A 24633-nucleotide genomic window follows, 5' to 3' on the forward strand; every position below is an offset into this window, starting at 1 on the left:
CATGGGTTTGATTCCCAGGGGAAACACATACTCATAAAAATGTATACCTTAAATGCATTCGGAGTCACTTTGGATAAAAGCTTTATACAATAACAAATGTTATACAATAGTTTTGTGTGAAGAAAAGACAAAAGACAATTACATTTGACGTCATTTATGATTCCAGTTATAGAGCTGGAAAATGCTTTAAATGGAGAAACACGTTTGGACTTGTCATGGAAAATATATTAAAATGTATTCAAACATTTAAATAAAGACAATTATAAGGTGGTTTGCAGTCCCACACAGCATGCAAGTTTGTGTAATGTTAGAGGATTGACCTGGATATACAGTTGTGCTCAAAAGTTTGCATACCCTTGTAGAATTGGTAATATATGTACCATTTTAAAAGACAACACGAGTGAGCAGGCAAAACACATTTCTTTTATTTCTTATGGAATTCATATTCAACTGTAGGTTATAACAGAATGGCACAATCATAAAACAAAACATGGTAACAATGAAAAAAATGAAATGACCCCTGTTCAGAAGTCTGCATACCCTTAGTTCTTAATAATGTGTACTGCCGCCTTTAGCATCAATGACAGCGTGCAGTCTTTTGTAACAGTTGTCTATGAGGCCTCAAATTCTTGCAGGTGGTATAGCTGCCCATTCGTCTTAGCAAAATGCCTCCAGGTCATGCAAAGTCTTGCATAAACCGCACGTTTGAGATCTCCCCAGAGTGGCTCGATGATATTAAGGTCAGGAGAATGTGATGGCCACTCCAGAACCTTCAACTTTTTCTGCTGTAACCACTGGAGGGTCAACTTGGCCTTTTGCTTAGGGTCATTGTCATGCTGGAAAGTCCAAGAGCGTCCCATGCGCAGCTTTCGTGCAGAAGAATGCAAATTGTCTGCCAATATTTTCTGATAGCATGCTGCATTCATCTTGCCATCAATTTTCACAAGATTCCCCATGCCTTTAGAGCTCACACACCCCCAAAACATCAGTGAGCCACCACCATGCTTCACAGTGGGGATGGTATTCTTTTCACTATCTCCTTGTTGACCCCTCTCCAAACATAGCGCTTATGGTTGTGACCATAAAGCTCTATTTTGGTCTCATCACTCCAAATTACAGTGTGCCAGAAGCTGTGAGGCGTGTCAAGGTGTTGTCAGGAATATTGTAACTGGGCTTTTTTGTGGCATTGGCACAGTAAAGGATTCTTTCTGGCAACTCGACCATGCAGCTCATTTTTGTTCAAGTATTGTCGTATTGTAACAACCACACCGTCTTTTTCCAGAGCAGCCTGTATTTCTCCTGAGGTTACCTGTGGGTTTTTCTTTGTATCCCGAACAATTCTTCTGGCAGATGTGGCTGAAATCTTTCTTGGTCTACCTGACCTTGGCTTGGTATCAAGAGATAAGTGATTGAACAGTACTGACTGGCATCTTTATAAAGTTCCATTACCTTGTTACGCAGGTCTTTTGACAGTTCTTTTCTGCTCCCCATGGCTCAGTATCTAGCCTGCTAAGTGCATCCACATGAGAGCTAACAAACTCATTGACTCTTTATACACAGACACTAATTGCAATTTAAAAAGCCACAGGTGTGGTAAATTAAACTTTAATTGCCACTTAAACCTGTGTGTGTCACCTTGTGTGTCTGTAACAAGGCCAAACATTCAAGGGTATGTAAACTTTTGATCAGGGCCATTTGGGTGATTTCTGTTATCATTATGATTTAAAAAGTAGCCAAACAACTATGTGATAATAAATAGCTTCATATGATCACTATCCTTAAATAAAGACAGTGTTTTTGCATGATCAGTCATATTTTCAAAATCAATGCCAAATTTTCACAATTTCTGCCAGGGTATGCAAACTTTTGAGCACAACTGTAGCTTGCTGAACTCTCTCTATAAGTTTTTCTTTCTCACTGTGTATTAGTGTTGTGGTTGTGTGATCCTGTGGAGCAAGTGTCTCAATCTCCCTCTAATCCTAATGGCATGCATGAAGTAATCCAGCTATCACTGTGTGGCAACACACACATTATGGACATTATGGACACTCTCCCTCACTTCTCTCTCTCTCTCTCTCTCTCACACACACACATATACAGGCAAACTTACATGTACCCGTATGGTCTCTCTTTCCCTTCTTCTCTCTCACCTCAAAGACCAGTTAGTTTCACACTGCATTTTTAGATCTTGCACAGATATACTGTAAATCCTCACCAGCTGCACTCTAAAAGCTTGGTCACATGCCACAATGTGTCCATTATCATATGCAAAATGCTTATGATTCTCTAACTAGACTAGAAGACCCACTAGGACAATGTTTCCCAAACTGTGGTACGTGTACCCCTGGGGGTACGTGAGGTGACAATGGGGGTATGCGAATACAATTCTGAGATTTACCGTTCTTTTAATTTCATCACTGTCTAAAATAACATTCAAACCCAGTTCATGTATTTCTCACTGGAAAAAATAATTTTGTGTGCCCTCTAATGTAGAAACACCAAAATGGCTGTATCATAAAGGTCAGATATGCAATGAAATAACCCTATCTTTTGCGGTTAAAAAAAATGCATCTACTCGTGCATCGTGCGTCACACAGGTTTATTTTTTCGCCAGCGCAGCACACTGCTAGGTGACGTAGCAGAGTGATAGCAAGTAAAATTTATACTTCACTGTTTTACCAGACTTGCACATGTCAGTCTTCCATGATTTTAGTTTGTCTTTTTATTGTTTTGTTTTTTCGCAGTTTAAAATGTAATTTGTATTTAAGGTTAGATGTATAGGGAGTTTTGATTCTGATGGTATAAGTTTATAAGCTTTGATGACAGGAGTCAGACATCCGGTGTGGCTAAATAGTTTTCCACATTCACATGCAGTAATTTTCACTCACATTTGCTCCCACACTAGAGACTTGTTTTTACATTGTTGCATGATGTTTTTTCAGCAAATGAGCCCAACCTTGCTAATAGTGTCAAATGTGACATAAAAAAGCACCTTGAGCTGACTGCGCAATTGCACAGATACTTACCCGCAATGCTCGAAGTTGGCTGGCAATGCCGTACCAGCAATGATGCGCAATTCCAGGCACAGATCCGAACGCTATTCTTGCGTACCACGATATGATGAGGGGGGAGTTTTCAAGTTATGCAGTTATATCATATCTAGCATACCCATCTCAATTGGTAAGCCATTTATTCAATATGTATATGATTAATATAACATGTAAAAAACATACACAAATATAACATGTTTAATAAAAGGGAGTTGTTTTACAAAGATAATTGTGTTAAATATACATATTTTCAAAATACCTCGTGGAAATGTTATCTATGCATTATAGAGGGGGTACTTGAAAGGATGTTGAATGTTTGGAGGGGTACGCCACTGTAAAATGTTTGGGAACCACTGGTGTAGATGATTCTATGAGGACCCAAACACAGAGTTCAAAACCAAAAAATACTTTTTTAACCAAAACAATCTCCCATGAGGGGGAAAACATAAACAACCCTGAAGGGGACAAAGTGTTATCCAAGCTTGGGCAGAAAGGAACAGAGAACCAGGACCGACCGGACCAGGCTACGGGAACATAGATTCAGGACCGACTGGAACACAGGAAAACATAAACGACCGGACCAGGCTACGGTAACATGGATACAGGACTGACTAGATATCAACATGAACTGGCACTGGACAGCGCACATGAGGAGACTAAAATAGGGAGAAATCAAGTGGGTTAATACAGGGCAGGTGAGACTAATGAAACAATAAGGAGGCGGGGTGTGACATAAGACGTGTTCTCACAAGAAGACACTTGTGTAAGAGTTTGGCCACACACACACCCGACACTTTACTGAAGTGACCGAACCTCAGCACAAACATTAAGACAGCTTGCGACCTGGGCATGCGGTGCAAAGCGAGCGCAGCACGAGTGCAACACGCGCCCCTGGAAGTGAGAGACAGACACAAAGACCGACATAGATTTTTGACGCTAGTGCATGCAGCCAAGATGACACAAGCATGATGCACCCACATCAGTAGCAGACAGACAAGGAGTATAAATGTCTGGGTCCAGACACAGACCAGAACTGAACTAGACAGGAAGTCAGGACCCAGACACCATACTTCAGTCATGAAACACAACAGAAAGAAGAGCGTGTGGCCGGGAATAAAACAGGAACCGTATGCTAACACGAAGACAGACATGGGCGGATAATGCCACAGCCCTGTCAGACCAAAACCCAGACTGATAGAGAGACAGGACCATGACAATACCCCCCCCACCACCTGGCGTCCCAAAATGGGAACATCATACAAAACACAAGACAGACAAAATGAGCACTAACAGAGAACAGAAGATACAACAGAAAGAGAGGGAAGGGAGGGAGGGAAACCAAAGAGGGAACTTGAGGAAAGGGGCAGAGTCCAGTGGCCTGGGGGAACACCTCAGGGTGGAGGTAAGGTCTGGAGGCCTGGGGGAATGCCTCAAGGCAGAGGTGAGGTCTGGAGGCCTGGGGGGTAACCACAGGGCAGGGACAGGGTTAGGAGGCCTGGGAGGCAGCCACAGGCCAGGGAGAGGTTCAGGAGGCCTGAGAGGTGGCCACAGGGCAGGGACAGGGTCAGGAGGCCTGGGAGACAGCCACAGGGCAGGGACAGGGTGAGGAGGCCTGGGAGGTGGCCACAGGGCAGAGGGGGCAGAGTCCTGGGTGGCGGCCACTGGACAGGGTTCAGGAGGGAGGGGCTCAGAGGGCGGAGCTGTGGAAGGCATAGGGGGCGAAGCCATGGAAGGCTCAAGGGGTGAAGCCGTGAAAGGCTCGGATACTGGCAGATGCAGGGGGGCAGCCTCCATGGCAGTGAGCACCGGTAGTGACAGGGTAACAGTCTCCTTGGTTTTAAGCTCAAACATTGATGGGGGAATGACCTCCATTGTCATGGGCACTGGCAGTGATGGGGGAACAGCCTTCATGGCTGTGAGTACAGGCTGTGATGGGAGAAGGCCTTCATGGCAGTGAGTACAGGAAGGGACAGGGGAATGGCCTCCATGGTCATGGGCACTGGCAGTGACTGGGGAATGGCCTCTGTGGCCAAGAGCACTGGCAGCAACTGGGGAGTGGCCTCCGTGGCCAGGAGCGTTGGCAGCAACTTGGGAGCAGGAACCCTTCTCCTCCTCCTCTTTTGGACGGCCAGGAGTACTGCTGTGGGTGTGGCTGTCATGACCAAGGATGCTGACACTGGGATGTCCGAGGCTTCAAGCATTGGCTCTAGGACGGACGAGGCTTCAGACACTGGCTCTGGGACGGACAAGGCTTTAGACGCTGGCTCTGGGATGGACAAGGCTTCCGACCCAGTCTCTGGGATGGACAAGGCTTCTGACGCTGGCTCTGGGATGGATGAGGCTTCAGATGCTGGCTCTGGGACGGACAAGGCTTCAGGAACAGGCTCGTTGACCGTAGAATATGTGGGCGCTGGCTTGTTGGCTGTGGCAGGCACAGGCACTGGCTTGTTGGCTGTGGAAAACGTGGGCGCTGGTTCGTTGGCTGTGGCAGGCGTGGGCGCTGGCTGGTTGGCCGTGGCAGGTGTGGTTGCTTGAGGGCAGGTGACCTTCTCCTCCTCCTTTTCCGGGTGGTGAGCGGCACTGCTGCTATATCAGCCTCTGTGGCTGTGGGTGCTAACAGGGGCAGGAGGGGAATGGCCTCTGTGGCCATGGGCGCTGGCCACAGCAGAGGAGCAGCCTTCGTGGCTGGAGATGCTGGCAGAAACTGAGAAGAAGGTGCCCCTTACCTCCTGCTCCTAGTATGGGTTCGGAATGTCTGTGGGCTTGGCAGTCTCTGGCTGGAACAGTGGAATGTCCAGTGTGGGAGAGCTGCCTGTACTCCGGTGTTATCCACTCCATCCGGTGGTGGACGTAGCCCACAAATTCCCAGAAGGAGATGGGCCCCAGCCCTTCCATTTCCCAAGCTCCAAGAGGGTCCTTAAGGCACCTATTTATCAGACACTTGAGTTCAGCCTCTGAGCAACCCAAGTTGTTCACCACAATAAGGAACCTGTAAGCGAAGTCTCTTACATCGCCCACTCCTTCCCGAAGAGAGCAGAGTTGGGCAATCTGGGCCGATCATCAGCTGAAGGTGGTCTCGTGGGAGGGAGAGAGGAAAAGAAAAATGCCCATGAACTCTGCTGGGTCCTAATTGGCCAGTTCGTAATGTCACGATTGTTGCAGACATGAGGACCCAAATGCAGAGATCAAAACCAAAAATACTTTTTTAACCAAAACAAACTCCCACGAGGGGGAAAACATAAACAACCCGGAAGGGTACAAAGGGTTATCCAGGTTGGGGCAGAAGGGAACAGAGAATTAGGACTGACCAGACCAGGCTACGGGAACAGGTATTCAGGACCGACTGGAACACAGGAAAAAAATATAAGACCGACTAGATAGCAAGACGAACTGGCACTGGACAGCACACATGAGGAGACTAAAATAGGGAGAGAAATCAAGCGGGTTAATAAAGGGCAGGTGAGACTAATGAAACAATAATGAGCAAACAAGGAGGCGGGGTGTGACGTAAGATAGAGAAGCATGCGGCGATACCGAAACGATATGAAAGCCGCATGTTCTCACAAGAAGTCGTCCACACACACATGACACCTTACTGAAGTGACCGAACCTCAGCACAAACATGAAGACAGCTCGCGACCCGGGCACACGACGCAAATGCGACGAGTGCCCACAGACGCGAGAGGCAGACACAAAGACCGATGTAGATTATTGACATGAGTGCATGCAGCCAAGATGACAAAAGCGCGATGCACCTCTGTCAATAACAGCAACACAAGGAGGATGAATGTCTGGGTCCAGACACAGACCAGAACCGAACTAGACAAGAAGTCAGGACCCAGACACCATACTCCAGACATGAAACACAACAGAAAGAAGAGCACAAGGCCAGGAATAAAACAGAGACCGCACACTAACACAAAACATGACATGGGCAGATAATGCCATGGGCGTGACAGAATCTCCCATGACAGATGAGGCCCATCTCTTTTGTCCTCTTCACCTCTCTGACTGTGCCAGTGCCAGTGCCAGTGGGCGGAACCAGAGGTGCGACATTGTAAAAGTAGGCATTGATGACTTGCTGTAGAGGCAGTGTATTGCTAACTTTTCGGTCCTTGTGATGTCACAAAATCCACTAATTCCAAAAAACATTTTTGCAGCTTGGTTTAAATAAATGCTCTTTTTCTATTGAGGAGAAAGTTTTGAGTTTTGATTGTTTCCTCATGTCATGACCCCTTTAAGAGTATTAAACACTCCATCTCTTGCCCTTTCCAGCGGACATTCTGGTGTACATCAATGATAGCTGTGTGCTGGGATTCTGTCACAAGCAAGTAGTGGAAATGTTGAAAACCATCCCAGTGGGTCATAACGTGGACTTTGTGGTCCGTAGGGGCTACCCCATGCTCTATAACTCTGACGGCAGTCCTAAGATGCCCCATCATAGGCTACCTCTACCGACCACCACCCAACCCCAGGCACAAGCTCCTCTCCCTCACGCTCATCAACACTTCAACCACAATGGTCCTATGTGGTCTGATTTCGAGAGGTCTTCAAGAAATCTCAGAGTCCGGGCATCAAGATTGAGTCTGGATGCTAATGGTAATTCACCTCCTTACGGTTCACCACCAAGGCAGCCATCCTCATACCAGTACTCTAATGGGTATGGAAGTGAATATTTGAGACCACCACACTCTGCAAGAGGGATCAGGAGGCTACAGAGTGCAGAGCTGGCCAGCCAGAGTGACAGTGAGGTGGTGTCTGCAATTGGATCACACAGGTGAAATTATGAAACTAGCATGGAAATTCACATTTGTCTAAGTTGGCCTTTTCAGCATAGATGCCTTTTCAGGAGCATGGTCTTTTATATATGCAATGTCTCTCTGTATCCTCACAGGGCCTCCTCTGTCCGCAACCACAACAATAACTCCCTCTCTACTCCTCCACCTCTCCGTCTGTACTCTGGTAAATTGTCTGAAAGTGACCTTTCCTCATATACTCCAACGCCGCCTGTATCCCGATTGCCTCTACTCCACACAGAGGCAAGTCCAGGTCCTGTCTGCTTCTCTCCTGGAGGCAGAAGATGCTACTCCCATCTCCAAAAAACCCAGCATGCACTGCTAACCCCACCTAACAGTGCCCATTCAGACGGGCCTTACTTCACCTTCAATGGAACAACCAGTGCCAGCAGCGGCAGCCCCAACAGCAGCATCCCATCTCCTGGAGCGATGAGTGCTATCATTGGGAGTGGAGGTGGGGGCTTGCCTGCAGGTGGGGAACTTGTCCCTGTTGCCTTGGCTAAGTGTGAGAGGGGAAGCAATATGGGGTTCAGTGTCATGGCAGGAGGACATGGAGGGAGACAGACACTTGTGAAGAAAGTCTGGGACCACCGACAGTGTAATAGACTGCAGTCTGGAGATGCCATTGTCAAGATCAACGGAGCAGATATACAGAGTCTCAGCTTTGCACAGGTAAAGAGAAAGAGATAACTGTATTCAATTTGAGCCCTTTAACCAGCAATTGTTATTTTAAAGGGATAATTTAAACTCTCTCATCATATATCATTTACCCTCATGCTGTCCCAGATGTGTAAGACTTTATTTCTTCTGCAAAACACACACAGAGATGTAAAAAAGAATATCTCAGCTCTGTAGGTCCATACAGTGCAATTGAATGGTGACAAAACTTTGAAGCTCCAAAAAGAACAAAGGCAGCATGGCTTGCATAATTTTTATGCAACTTTCAATGTATGGACAATCTTCATTTGTGTTCTGCAGAAGAAAGAAAGTCGTACACATCTGGGATGGCATGAGGGTGAGTAAATGATGAGAAAATTTTTATATATAGGTAAACTATTCCTTTAAGGAGCTATTTCTACCTGATTTATACCCTAAATTTGTTTTGTTGGTGTAACCTTACAGGTCAAGTTGATTCATACACGTTAACAGGGTTGTGATTCTAATTTAAGAATTTTTTTTTGGGCCTTATTACATATACTCTTTCTTAAATGTATTCAGTAACATATTCAGAATACTTTTAGAATACATATTTGTAAGGCAAGGCAAAATTGGAAGAATTACGTATGATATGTAATTATTATCTTAACTGAAACGCTACATCTCCAATATTAACAACTAAGTGAATCTGAATAGCTAGTCTCTTTGAATTAGATGTGGAGTTGGACACAGATTTTTTTTCTTTACGGAAGGCAGAAGGTAAACTGAAGGCAGTTTGTGGTCAACTACAATATTTTAATATTTTAACAACATTTTAATCTTCTTCTTAGCCCATTATATGATTGGACTGACAAAGACTAATACATTTTGACACAAAATAACATAAGAAATGCAAATAAACTGTATTTATTTTTGAGATGTTAACTGGATGCCCCTGCAGGAATTAAACAAAATAGTGAGGTCATGTGTCACCAATATAGTACATTAATGATTTTAACATTTTGGTGACTGCGGTCTGCTTTTAAAGTATGCCAAAAATGCAACCCACAATTCTATGATTTTAACCCGCAATTGTGATTTCAAATGAACCCAGTTTGTTGTGAAACAGCGATCGTGGCAACACTGTTGCAGCTGCTCTAAAGGAAGAGAGAGCAAGTGTGTAGCTTGCGCTTGTGTGCTGTTTTTTTATAACATCTGCCCTATTTTGTGTTCATATTGAGAGAAGTATACATATGCTTGTAAACATAAAAGGGGCTGAATACAGTTACTTTATTTTTGTATTCTGAATATTTAATGTTATGTAATGCAATATGTTACATAGTATTTTTGAGTTTAATCAAACCAGTGTATTTAACGTTAACCTAAAAATTTGCTTCATTACCACATTAGCCATATTTTTAGGTTAAATCTTTTTTTTTCAGTGCAGTGTAAATTCATTAATGTTTTCATGTGATTTAAGGTCCAAAGGATTTTGCAAGAACATACTAAAAAAGGGGAAGTTATTCTGCTGGTTTACAGAGGGGGTAAGTTATATGTTTACCCATTACTTTACATACAGAGGGGTCCAAACATCAGAGACCACACTGAATATTGAGGATTTTTTATTTTTCAGTTTAAACCAGGAAATAATCAGTAAATAAAAAAATAAATAAATAAATAAATAAAAAAAACACTTAAAGTTGTAATATAAATTGAACTAATAAACTTTAAGCAAACTTGTGACATTAACCATGTAAACACTTGTATAAAAGGTCAGATGATGCACACAAGATGCTCTTTGGAACATTTACAAATCATGCTAGACAATATGATCATCATCATCAAGTTGTGGAGTCCATGCCAGCTCGAGTGCATACAGTCATTAAAGCAAAAGGGGAACATATCAAATACTAAGAAATGATCATGCAAATTCTTTTCACTCAAATTTTTATTCTGATAATGATTTGTCATGAAAATGTTTTATTAAATTTGAAAATAATACAAAATAGAAGCATTTTCACTAGTTGTCTCAGACTGTTGGACCCCATTGCACTGTATATTCTATATTCAATTGTTGTGTCACCCAAAAATGAAAAATTTGTCATCATTTACTCACTCTTATGTCATTACAAACCTTTCTCTCTTCTATTGAGCACAAAAGAACATAGAATTTTTTTTCAATTAATGTAAATGGTGACTTGTGCTGTCATTCTTCCTAACATCTTTTGTGTTCCACAGAAGAAAGAAAGTTATACAGGTTTGGAACAGCATTAGGATGAGTAAATAATAACAGAATTTTAATTTTTGGGTGAACTATCCCTTTAACAAGACATTTTATATTTTACAATGCAGAACAGCAATAATAATTTGTCGTTGTCAAAAGTCTTCTTCCCCTTTCATTAGATGGTCACAATTTATCTGTCACCCCTCTTTTGTTTTTTCTGTGTAGGCCCCTCACATTTCTCCATTTCTCCGAATTCTGTGCGCCGATTCACTCCTCCACCTCCACGCTCTGCCTCTGAAGTCCTGCTTACTGATTCCACACCATTACCACGCAACTCTATTATTCCACCTTCTCCAGCACTGGTGCGCTTCTCATTGGTCCAAAGCACCAGTTTCCTGGATTCAGTACCTGTCACACTCACTCTCGAGCCGTGGGATTGGATGAGTTCAGAGGAAGGTGGGACAGTGCTCAGCCCAAGAGTAAAGACAGAGGAGAAAGTACAGCCCAGGATGCTACGAGGGCATGAGGTGGAACTGAAGAGGAAGGCAGGTGAAGGATTTGGATTCGTTATTGCCTCTCAGGATGTGGACAATGGCAAAGGTGAGTATTTGTAATGCAGGACCGGTCTCATGCAGTGACTACACTTGTATCATAATCACCATTTGATGCAAGAATTTTCCTGAGCGTTATATTGCAAATTCAACTTTATAAGGATTAGCCTACCTTTAAAAATAAAAAATAAGTATTTCAGACAGTCCAAACACAGACATTTATAACAGGGTAAATTTAAAATATTTGAAAAGTTGGCAATGATGGAAGAGTTTGAACAAGTGTCAACCCTGTTAAAAAACAGGTTAAACCAGCCTAAGATGGTTGGCTGGTTTTAGCTGGTTTAATCTGGTCTCCTAGCTTGGTCAAGCTGGTGCTCAGCTGGTTTAGCTGGGATGACAGCTGGTCTCCCAGACTGACCAGCTATAAAAGTGCCCACAAGTGCGTTCTCAAAGTGCTTTTTAGCTGTTATTTTCAGCCATGAATGATTTGCTTCACTAAAACGAATTATGTGGTATTTTTCAACCTATCTCTCATTTAAATTGTTGGTTTTGATTTACTGTACATATAATCATTTATGGCATAGCATATTCAGATGCTGTAGTTTTGGGTCAAATACTTTTCTTTTTCAGCCTTTCACTTACAGTTGGTTAAATCAAAGTCTTTTTAGCAAGTCAGTCCACTGGTGGCCATCTTTGGAATGCTCTTGGGCAGCAGTTGTTCTATGTAAACAAGCAGCATACAAGTGCAGCTTCTATCTACTTGAATGGAGAAAGACAGAAATCTCAAAAACGGTTGGCCAAGATTACGATCAAAAAACATATTTTGGGGGAGTCGCGTGGCGCCATGCAAGGTTCGGACATGTGAACGGTGAACTTTGCGCACTTTGCTAGTTTTGATTTATTTTTATGTCATAAACCGGTGAGATTTGATACACCCTGCTACATAACTGTTCTCTGAAGTCAACATGTCAAAGATTTCAAAATCCTCGGGCTCTGGAGATATTAAAAGACACTTACATGCTCAAGCTGATACACCAAACAGGGCCACAGACCAGGGATGTCTGTAATGCTGGTGAAGGTCATGGCAGACTTGGAGGATCTTGCTGTAATACGTTGATCGATTACTGCGATGGAGATGAAATTAATTTAGTTGGTTTCAAGAATCGGGGATGTCGAGAAACTGATAGATTATCTGGAGTCATTGGAGAGGGAATTAGCTGCTAATCCGCTAGTGACCAAAGTAGATTTGGAACGCGTTTGGGAAAAGTTGGAAGACCTTGAGAATCGTAATTGGCGAAACAACGTCTGAATTGTTGGAATTCCTGAGCATGAGGAAGGCCGAGATATAGTGAAATTCCTAGACGAGCTCTTTCCGAGTCTGCTCAACATAACAGGCCATAAGTTGGAAATCGAGCGAGCTCACAGAGTTCTGGCTTGGAGATCCACGGAGGGAGACAGGCCCTGAACAATTCTGGCCAAATTTCTGAGATCATCCGATAAAGATCTTGTGTTACACGAGGCGATGAGTAAAGAAAGGCTTTCTTGGATGAACCACAACATTTTCTTATTCCCAGACTTTGTGAATTCGACAAGAGAGAAATGTGATCGATTCAAAGAATGCAAGAAACTCTTTCATCAACGGAAGGTCACTTTTGCACTGATGTTTCTGGCCAAATTGAGAATAGATATTAAGGATGGCTGCAAAATATTTACATGCCCACAGCAAGCATTGTCTTTCATAGAGACAATGGGGTGAGTAAGCCATTTGGTGATTTTCATGTTGCCCCCAAGTGAGCTTGACTCACTGAACATTCAATTGACTGTCTGAGGAAGCTGGGCACCTTTTTTTGTTTCTTTTTGTGTTGGTTTTGCCTAGCGGCTGGAGTTTGTTTTGTGTAGTAACCCTCCTTCAAGAAACTCTTACATCGACGGAGGGTCGCTTTTGCACTGATGTTCCTGGCCAAATTGAGAATAGATACTAAGGATTGCCTCAAAATATTTACATGCCCACAACAAGCAATTTCTTTCGTAAACTCAATGGACTGAGGAAGTCATGGTGCATTTCTCACGTTGCTCCCAAGTGAGCTTGACTCACTGAACATTCACTTGACCATCCGAGGAAGCTAGGTGCCTTTTTTGTTTCTTTTTGTTCTGGCTCCGCCTAGCGGCTGGAGTTTGTTTTGTGGAATAACACTCCTTCGGGACAGTTGTGGATGAATCTGCATGTTCCTTTTGTTTATGCCTACTATTTGCTGGAGTTTGTTTTTAGGAGAATTTTTTGCAGGACATTGGAAGGATTAGGTCACTTGCTGCACTCATGAACAGCTGGCTCACTGAACATTCGTTTGACTGTCCGAGGAAACTGAACGGAAGTTTGTTTTGTGGAGGAACACACCTTTGAGACAGTTTTGTGAATGAATCTACACGTTCTTTGTGATTATTCTGCCTATTGGCTGGAGTTTGTTTTATAGATTATTTTCTGTTATGTAATTCTGTCTCACAAAATGTGTATAGAAACACCGGACTCGAGCAATCCGATGGCAAAGTTGTTGCAGGGGTTCTCGTAGGCGTACATGGACTGCTTGAGTTTAGAGGGATGGAGGCCGGTTGCTGCTGTCGTGCGCGGGGTTAATGCGCACGTTTTTCTTTTTTCTGTTTGTTTGGTTTGGGCAGAAGTTTGGGGTTTGACTGTTGCACTAATGTTGGAATGTTGTCTTTATAATTTTATTTTTGACACAATGTATTTTTTCTAATATGTAAAAATGTCAAATGTTAATATGAGTGGATTGTCTCTCTCCACGTGGAATGTGAATGGGTTGGGGCACCCCATAAAAAGAAGGAAGGTTATTTATTTTCTTAAATGTAAGAAATATGATATAGTGTTTCTTCAAGAAATGCAGCTTTCCCTGCAGGAAGCTGAAAATTTTGGGAAGATATGGGGTGGGTATGTTTTTTTTAGTGCTTGCTCAAGTAAGATCAGGGGAGTCATTACATTGATTAGTAAGCATCTGCAATTCAAATGTCTCAAACAGAGTAAAGATAAATTAGGAAGAGTCATTATTGTTTTAGCAGAAATTCAGGGGTAAAGGTTGATTTTGGCTAATATTTACGCACCTAATGCTGATGATCAGGGCTTTTTTATAGATCTTGAAGGGATGTTGCAAGCCGTTGGCACCCCTCATGATATAATATTGGGAGGAGACTTTAATCTGTTGATGGATTCAATTCTTGATCATAATGAAGCTAAAGTGTGTAAGCCCCCTAGAGAAAAATTGGCGCTTCACAGGATGTGTAAAAATCTGTAAAAAGACTGTTGAACCCATCTGGGAGGGACTATAAATTTTTTCCATCAGTCCATAAGATTTATTCTAGAATAAGTCCCTCATTTCATCTGATGTTGATTGTTCAATTGGAAACATCACGCCCTGGTGAGTTTAGAGGTTTTGCCACATATGGAGAAAAATAAATCATATAGTTGGCGCTTTAATGTATCCCTTTTGCAAAATCCTGATTTCCAACAAATGTTAAAGGCTGAAATCAATGTTTATACGGAGACCAACTGGTACTCAGTATCCTCTGTGGGCGTGGCTTGGGAGGCACTTAAGGCAGTTTGTAGGGGTCGGATCATACAGTATGCCTCATTCATCAAAAAATCCAAAGCACGAGAACTCGTGGAGTTGGAAGGGAATATTAAAAGTGCCGAGGCAGAGCTTTAGCGCTGAATGTCATCTGATAGCCTCTGAGAATTGACCCGATTGAAATACAGATATAATACTATTTTGTCTATACTATAAGGTGGAGTTTTGTTTATTCAGGGGAAGACATACTTTGAGTTGGGAGACAAGGCAGGGAAGCTTTTGGCTAGATATATAAAGCAGAGAGATTCTTTTTCTACCATTCCCTCAGCGAAATCTGCTGGTGGTGACATTTTTACCTTGGCCATTGATTTTAATAATGCTTTTAAAGAATACTATCTTGATCTCTGTAGTTCCACATCTTCGTTTACAGATGAGGATATTAGACATTTTGTGGAACCATTAGAACTTCCTAAACTGACGACTGAGCAAAAAAAATTCTATTGATTCTGAGATAACCTTGGAGGAGTTTGGCAAAGTAATTAAGGCCTTGCCTACAGGAGTTTTTTTAGATCTTATGCTACAGAACTGGCTCCACGTTTGTTAGAAGTTTATACAGAATCATTAAAGAATGGAAAGCTTCCGCCAACCATGACACAAGCCCGGATCAGTCTGATTCTTAAAAAAGACAAAGATTCAAGCGAGTGTAAGAGTTATCGTCCAATTTCCCTGATCCAGTTAGACATTAAAATATTGTCAAAATTTTGGCTAACCGATTAAGTAATGATATCTCTTATACATATAGATCAGCTGGGGTTTATTCGGGGCCGCTGCTCTTCTGACAACATTAGGTGTCTCATCAATATTATGTGGTCAGTGGCAAATTATCAGACTGAAAAGGTTGAAAATGCTGAAAAGGCATTTGATATGGTAGAATGGGATTATCTTTTTAAGATTTTGAAAATATACGGGTTTGGGAATACTTTTATTGGATGGATTACGTTACTTTACAGACACCCGGTAGCAGCGGTACAAACAAATGGATTAATTTCAGATTATTTTACTCTGGATAGAGGCACCCGGCAGCATTGCCCTCTTTCCCCATTATTGTTTTGTCTTGCCCTGGAACCATTAGCAGCCACGATAAGACGGGAAAATGATTTTCCAGGGGTGGTGGTGGGAGGTGTGGCACATAAGCTTTTGCTTTACGCAGATGATATTTTATTATTCATCTCCGATACCACTAGATCTATGCCTTGCCTCCACAGAATTATTAATTCCTTTTCTAAGTTCTATACAGTGTTAATTGGTCTAAATCTGAAGCTTGACTCTGACAATGTACTGCCCAGTAATGGCTTTCAAGCCGGGCGCCTTCCAGTGGCCCAAACAGGGCATTAAGTATTTGGGCATTTTATTCTCAGCAAATTTGTCTGATTTAATTAGAGTTAATTTTGATCCCTTTATAAAAAGGTTTTCGAGTGATGTGGGCAGGTGGGCTTCATTACATTTATCTATGATTGGGAAGGTTAATGTTATTAAAATGATTTGTTTTCCAAAATGTAACTACCTGCTACAATCTCTCCCTGTAGATGTCCCCTTCTCTTATTTCAAGCAGTTTGATAGCATAGCAAAGTCCTTCATTTAGAATGGTAAGCGTCCCAAATTACATTTCAATAAGTTACATAGGCTGATTGACAAAGGTGGGCTAGGCCTACCCAAGCTTTTTTTTATTATTATGCATTTGGGCTCAGACATTTGGCTCATTGGTCACTTCTACCTGAGAGAGCCCCTCCCTGGTTTTGTATTGAACAGGTTCTTGCCCCTATTTTGCCATTGCAAAGCCTTTCTATCAAACTAATCAGAGAAGTTAAGTTACACCCCGTTATCTCGCATTTGCATGCGGTATGGACAAAAGTGTCCAGAGTGTTTAACTCAGACATTTATTTAAATGTTGCCTCGAGAATATGGCAGAACCCAAAATTATGTATTAATAAGTCCCCTTTCTGCTGGTCAGAGTGGATTGTGAGGGAGATTAATACGCTCAGTGACCTATATGAGAGTGGAGTGTTGAGATCTTTTGAAAATTTGGTTCAACATTTTGGGATTCCCAGATCTCAGTTTTATAGGTTTTTACAACTGTGCCACCTGCTCTGTACTATTTTTGGGAGTAGCATACTCCCCCCTAAAGCGGCAGCTACTCTGGGAATGGTGATTACTACATTTGGAAAAGGCCATGAGGCATCAGTGTTTTACTCCCTGCTAATTCAGAGTCTGGGGGACGGAGGTTTAACTTCTATCAAGAGATTATGAGAGAAAGATTTCAACTTGGTATTGGAGGAGGGAGTGTGGGCTAGGATTAAAAAAAAACGTCAAGTCTGCAAGGATGTGCCTTATGCAATTCAAGATTTTACATAGATTTTATTGGACCCCCTCTAGATTGTATAGGCTTGGTTTTAAAGACACACCCACCTGCTGGCGATGCCAGTCGGAGGATGGAGACACGGCCCATGTTTTTTGGTGGTGTATTGAGATCCAGGAATTCTGGTTGAAGGTTCAGAGTTTTGTGTGTGACGTGGTTGCCCCAGACTCTGTGTTTTGGACAATGGGGCGGTCATCGATGTGGGGAATAGTCACATAGAGAATTGGGTTCTGACCTGTGTGATGATCGCCAGGCAGATTATTTTGAGGGGTTGGAGGTCAGCTGGTGCGCCCCCATTTCGAGAGTGTTGCACGGAGATGGGGAGGGTTGTGGCTTCTGAAGAGGTGTCATTTGGAAGACGGGGTAGCATAGATTTGTTTGTTGGGAAATGGGGCAATTATTTAGAGTTTTTGGAGGGCTCTCGGGGTGGGGTGTGGAGAGAGTAGAATAGTTTTAATTGAGTATGATTACTATATATTTGTGTGTGTGTGTGTGTGTGTGTGTGTGTGTGTTTGTTTGCTTTTTTTTCTGTATATTTACTCATGTGTGACCACAGGGATGTTTGTTGGGGGCAGGGTTGGGGATTGGGAGGGGTGGTTGTGGGGTTTAAATGTTGATTGATTGTATATATATATATATATATGTGTGTGTGTGTATGTGTGTGTGTTTTTGCTTTTCTTTATTATTGTAAGAATTAATAAAAAACCTTAATTACAAAAAAACATATTTCAAATCAGCAGTAAAATCTGACAACACTGGTATCATGAATTGTGCTTCTTTACCTTCTTTAAAAAATGCAGTTTTCCCGGCCTGTATAGCTAATGTGCCAGCATATTCTTGAGTTGATTGACTCAATTGGCTGATTGGCTTTTATACCTGTAAGGCAGAACTTCCTTTCTACATATGTTGACCATTGGGTGTTCCAATTTCTCCCATTCATTTTAATAGAAGTGGTCTGTCTCTGCTAAATAGTTTCTGGTTGAATGCAGGCAAACAGCAATTAATTAAAGGGTTAGTTCACCCAAAAATGAAAATTCTCTGGGGCCTGGTTAGCTCAGCGAGTAAAGACACTGACTACCACACCTGGAGTCACGAGTTTGAATCCAGGGTGTGCTGAGTGACTCCAACCAGGTCTCCTAAGCAACAAAATTGGCCCGGTTGCTAGGGAGGGTAGAGTCACATGGGATAACCTCCTCTTGGTCGCTATAATGTGGTTCTCGCTCTTGGTGGGGCTCCACACGCGTTATGTCTGTGCGTGATATGATGCACAGATTGACGTCTCAGACACGGAGGCAACTGAGATTAGTCCTCCACCACCTGGATTGAGGCAAGCCACTATGCCACCATGAGGACTTAGAGCACATTGGGAAATCCAAAATTGGGGAGAAAAAGCGGAGAAAAAAAAAAAAAGAAAATTCTCTCATAATTTACTCACCCTTATGCCATCCCAGATGTGTATGACTTTCTTTCTTCAGCAGAACACATTTGAAGAAAAATTGAAAATATCTTAACTCAGTAGGTCCTTAAAATGCAAGTGGATGGTGATCAGACCTTTGAATCTCCAAAAATCACAGACAGTCAGCATAAATGTCATCCATAAGACTCCACTGGTTAAATTAATGTCTTCTAAAGCAAACGATCGCTTTTTGTGTGAAAAAGATCCATATTTAAATACTTTTTAACTATAAATTATTGCTTCCGGTCTACAGTAGTATGCGTATGTGACGTAATCGCCTTGGCATGTTCACGCAAGAACTGATGCACGTGCGACATACCTGGAGGAACACTTTGAAGCGTTATTGGTTTTGGTTTAGATCTGTATTTGCATCTGTTTGTTAACTCACTATGATGCGTTTGTGTGCTCATCCTGGATGTCTCAACCGATAGAAAAACGTGAAAATGTTTTAATCAGTGGAGTCGTATGGATGATGTTTATGCTTACTGTCTGTGATTTTTGGAGCTTCAAAGGTCTGATCACTATCCACTTGCATTTTAATGACCTACTGAGCTAAGATATTTTTCTATTTATTTTTATTTTTTTTTCAAATGTGTTCTGCTGAAGAAAGAAAGTCATACATATCTGGGATTGCATGAGGGTGAGTAAATGATGAGAGAGTTCTCATTTTTGGGTGAACTATCCCTTTAAGATAGCTCACCTGAAAATGCTAATTCTTTCAGTGTAGTCATATAAATCTCAGTCACCATTAACTTCAATTGCATTTTTTTTTTCAATGAAAGTGTATGGTGACTGAGGCTATCATTCTGCTTAACATCCCCTTTTGTGTTCCACTGAAAAAAAAAAAAAGTTATATGGGTTTGGAACAACACGAAAGTGAGTAAATTATGACAGATATTTTAATTTTTGGGTGAATTATCCTTTTAAAGCTTTCAAACCCCTTGAAAGATCCTTTTTTGAAAACATGAAACCTATAATTTAATAATAAGAAACCGAAATACAGAAGTTGAGAGAGGCTGTAGTGTAGTGTTATATGCATAGTTTGGCTTATTGCCAACATAGTGGCAGCTGTATTAACTTTGCTGACTGACAGTAAGGCAGAGGCCTGCCAACACGGAGGCCTGCCAAGACTCAGGCCCGGATATGCACACACAGTCCTTCTTTCCCCTCCCACTCTCCCCTACCTAAACCCACAATGACCTCATTTTGCTCAGTGTTCCTTTGGGTTTTTTTGAGGCCATGGCATCACTAAGAGCATCTAAAAAAATTCCTGTCCCTAATGTCACAGCTGTTTCCATGTATATTGATATCAGAGACGCTTCTGTTTTCGTGTTACCACTTCATTTCACTATTTTGAGCTTGCTAAGAGTTTGTGTTTTCTTCGTCGATATTGTTTAAAGGCTCTAATAGTCTGTTTCCAGTTTGAACAAGAGTTACCATTTGGAATTGGGATTATGACAGTATAATGAATAGGATTATGAATGGAATAAGTCAAATGGAAAGTTTGCGCATTTTAAAACTAAAGTTTCATTGTTGTGCCATTGGCATTTATTACTCTAGGTACTCTATATTATTCTTAAAACATTGCTCGGGGAATTAGTTTTGGCTTTCTAGAAATAAATTTTTTTCACAGCTGAATGATAGAAAATGTATTTTGAGCTGAGCCATGGCCTAGTGGTTAGAGCATTAAGCCCTGGTGCTCATGTTGACAAAGCAAGTTTGATGTCCGGCTTATGTCATTTCCCTATCCAGTTTCCCCTTCTTCTCTCAATCTTTTGGCAAAAGGCCTACAATAAAGCAAAAATGCATTTTGAAGCTGTTGAGATAAGGACATCTGTGTGTCTATATGTTGGGTCATTGGTGATACAGCTGGAGGTTACAGTGTCTGTATGTAGAGCTGGCCCGAGAATGTGATGTCTGATAAAGGTGTGTGTGTGTGTGTGTGTGTGTGTGGGCAGGTTTAAGTGATTTACAAGGACTTTTTTTTTAGGTTACAAACTGGTAATTACAAGGGTATTATGCTATAAATGTGGTTTATGAGGACATTTCCAGTGTCCCCATAATTCAAATCGTTTAAAAAACATACTAAATGATGTTTTATTGAAAATGTAAAAATGCAGAAAGTTTTTTGTGAGGGTTATGGTTAGGGGATAGAATCTATAGTTCGTACAGTATAAAAATAATTATGTCTATGGAGAGTCCTCATAATGATAGCTGCACCAACGTGTGTGTGTGTGTGTGTGTGTGTGTGTGTGTGTGTGTGTGTGTGTGTGTGTGAGTATGGGTCAGCAGAGAAACGTGAAATGGCATCTAAGCGTATGACGAATACGGAGGTATATAAAAACAGAGATGATCCAGATATAAGAAATGTTGGGAAAAACTGAGGGAGAGAGTGAAAGAGAGAGAAAAAATGAATTATGACCACAAGCCAAACAAAAGAGTGACAGGATCAATGCATCAGTAAGAGTGATTATCCTAGTTGTGTCACTGCTAGTGAATCTCTTAAAGGAATAGTTCTGTAAGCATTTACTCACCCTCATGTTGTTCCAAACCCATATGACTTAATTCTATGGAACACAAAATTTTTGAAGAATTTCCTTGGCTACTCTTTTCCGTTTAATGAAAGTGAATGGGGACTGGGGCTGTTAACTTCCTAAATGGAAAAAAGCACTGTAAAAGTAGCAAAAAATTGGTCCATATGATTCATGTTCTTCAAGTCTTCTGAAACCGTACAATGGCTTTTTGTGAGGAACAGACCAAAATTTGTGTTGTTATTCACTGAAACTTTCCACTGTAGCTCTCAAATAAAATATGCTGCCATTAGATGCAGTGCGTTAGGTTTGACGTCAGTGACGTTTAGTCATGAGACACACAAGAACCAAAGGCATTTCAATGGCATCAAATAGCATTAACACCATTTCTGTAGTCTTTTTCAGAGCTTTTGGGGAGGGGGAAATTATTAGTCATTATTTCACGTCTTTGTGGAATACTCTATTCTGATTGGTCAATCGCTGAATAGTGACCGCACATCCGGGGGTAAAGTGATATCAGACCAGTCATCCGGGTATTGCGAGTCATCTTTTCTACTATTCAGATCACTCTGCGTTCTCTACAAGTAAGCTAATTAAATAATTTCAACTCAAATCAATATTTCATATCCATTTATTTATTTATTAAGCAAGCAGTATTATAATAAGTGTGACAATAAACTGTCAGATTATCAGTTTCGCAAAATAAACACCAACAGAACTCTTGACACAAACTGTAGGTTTAATTCAACTGTTTCTCAAGACTCTGCAGTCGCTTTCTTCTCACATAATAACATAATTTCAACTAAAATCAACATTTCATGTCCATTTATTTATTTATTTAGTAGGGAGCCATGTAATAAGTGGGATAATGTACTGTCACTCGGTCAGTAACGCAAAATAAACCCCTTCCAAGTGATACAAGACCCCTCTGCTCCACACTCTCTGGGTTTATTTTGCTATAACGACTGGCTGAATTCACCTTTTATGTTCCAGGAAATAGTTATGATAACAATATTTTTATTTTTATGTGAACTATTCCTATTATTGGGTGGTCTATTTTACAGTGCACCAGTGCATATCTGATTGCTACGACTATAGACATATGCTGAGAGACAACCGCTAACATGTTTGCGAACTGATACAGAATTAAATGCAATAGCTCAAATGCCATCAAGTGCCATTTTATTGGCATGACCAGCATGCAGCAACAATGCCAAAGTCAGATTACACATGTACATGCATGTAGGTCTCTCTCTCCCTCTCATTCTCCCTTGATCGACACACCCCCTGCTCTGCAGTGGTCCAAGGATTAAATCATTCCTCTCGTTCACTCTCTTAACGCCCCTCCTCTTATCTCCATCTCTCTGTCTATATTCCCTCCTTTTCTCTGCCTCTGTAGGTCTCCCCCTCCCTCCCTCTCTCATTCACTGACTCCAGATGCCAAAGCAAAATGAACCTGCCACAGTAAGCGGCTCGCTTGCATAGCGAGACAGGAATGTGTTTCGTTTTGTTTTACTTGTTTGTTTTTGCCCTCCATTTATTTCACACTATGACCCTTCTGCGTGATCGCTCTCACATGTGTTGGGATTTAAACAGAGTGTGATCCAGGATCGGAACCCTTCCTCCACGCACACTCTCTCACACAAACACTCACACACACCAAGCCATGCTGGAGAGACTGCAGGCAGCCTTGAAAAGTGTGAAGGACTCCAAACGTAATTATATATTTTTTTCTCTTTCTTGATTTTACCCCTCTTTTCTTAAAGTGGTATCAGGCTAGCAGTCATATTTCTGGAGAACGGAAGTGCTGATGCAGAGTGTGTGTAAATGAAAGCGATATGTGGTGGTTTACAGCAGGTGATTATAATGGGGTTGAAGCTGGCTATCTAATATAGACTGAGTGGACTGTTAATTTGAACTGTTATGAGTGCTGATGTCTCTATTGGCAGTCTGATTGTGGTTGGAGTGTGTTTAGATATTTGTATGTGTGTTCATTGTGCATTTTTGTATTTATAAAAATATCTTACAGTAGTTACCAGATCTCTATGTATAGGAACGAATTACATTACAGCATGTTTTTATATGGTTTTATGGCTGTTTTATGACATTTCTGTTTTTGACTTATTATACAGTGAATATCTGATGTATGTGGCTTTACAGCTGTCAAAAACTGTTCTTATGACCAAAAGTGTGATTAAATATTCCCCCCACTTTACCGAACACACACAAACACACACGCTCACACATGACCACACACACACACACACATAAACACCTTTTATTTTGATAGAGTGGAAAAGCCCGCTGCATTCTCAGCTTCAGGTACAGTAGTACTGCAGTGTACCTTAATCAATAGCTGCACATCTGCTGAACATGTACTTCTGTTCATTAACTATAGCAAGTTAAGTTTGCCTATTCCTTTAACTAGTTAGACCTCGGTTCATGCATATTGTCTGTATTCATACATCCAGTCTCAGTTGTTACTAAATATCATGTATTAGACAAATGTTATAACTGAATGCTGACACTCTTAATTTAAAAATGTGATGTAATTATGCTCTCATAATACTCCAATGCATTTGATGGGTGATATATTTTCTTGACAAAGTGCTTTTCCCCCCCACCTTTAACCCTCTGAGACCCAGGGTAGTAGAATTGCAATGTCTGTTTAAAGCAATAATAATAATAATAATAAAATATATATATATATATAAAATGGTTACACTTTACAATAAGGTTCCATTTGTTAACATTAGTTAATGCATTAGGTATCATGAACAAATAATTAACAATATATTTTTTACATAATTTATTAATCTTTGTTAATATTAGTTAATAAAAGTACAGTTGTTCATTGTTAGTTCATAGTGCATTAACTAATGTTAACATATGCAACTTTTGATTTAAAAAATGTATTACTATATGTTGAAATGAACAATTAACATTAACTAGGATTAATAAATTCTTAATAAGTCTTGTTCATTGTTAGTTCATTCTATCTAATGTTGTTAACTAATGTTAAAGGGATAATTCACCCAAAATTGAAAATTCATGCCATCCCATATGTGTATGGCTTTCTTTCTTTTGCAGAACACAAATTAGGATTTTTTTAGAAGAATATTTCAGCTCTGTTGGTTCATTCAATGCAAGTGAATGGTGACTAGACCTTTGAAGCTCCACAAAGCATATAAAGGCAGCATAAAAGTTATCCATAAGACTCCAGTGGTTATTCCATAACTTCATATGATAGGAATAGGTGAGAAACAGATCAATATTTAAGTACTTTTTTAACTATAAATCTCCACTTTCACATTTACTTTCACATTCTGAAAGTGAAAGTGGAGATTTATAATAAAAAAGGATTTAAATATTGATCTGTTTCTCACCCAAATCGG

At 41.1% G+C, this 24633-nt stretch overlaps 1 protein-coding gene across 1 annotated transcript in view; it reads left to right on the forward strand.

Annotated features, from left to right (window-relative positions):
• The window catches only part of LOC127414634 (membrane-associated guanylate kinase, WW and PDZ domain-containing protein 3-like), a 171909-nt gene that overhangs the window by 115806 nt on the left and 31470 nt on the right, over positions 1 to 24633 (forward strand). The window contains exons 9-12 of the mRNA XM_051652813.1: positions 7326 to 7827; positions 7945 to 8518; positions 9963 to 10026; positions 10932 to 11306. Of these exons, the coding sequence (XP_051508773.1) occupies positions 7326 to 7827; positions 7945 to 8518; positions 9963 to 10026; positions 10932 to 11306 (1515 nt within the window). The remainder of the gene's footprint in view (positions 1 to 7325; positions 7828 to 7944; positions 8519 to 9962; positions 10027 to 10931; positions 11307 to 24633) is intronic.

This window comes from Myxocyprinus asiaticus, chromosome 24, assembly GCF_019703515.2.
Source record: "Myxocyprinus asiaticus isolate MX2 ecotype Aquarium Trade chromosome 24, UBuf_Myxa_2, whole genome shotgun sequence".
Lineage (NCBI taxonomy): Eukaryota > Metazoa > Chordata > Actinopteri > Cypriniformes > Catostomidae > Myxocyprinus > Myxocyprinus asiaticus.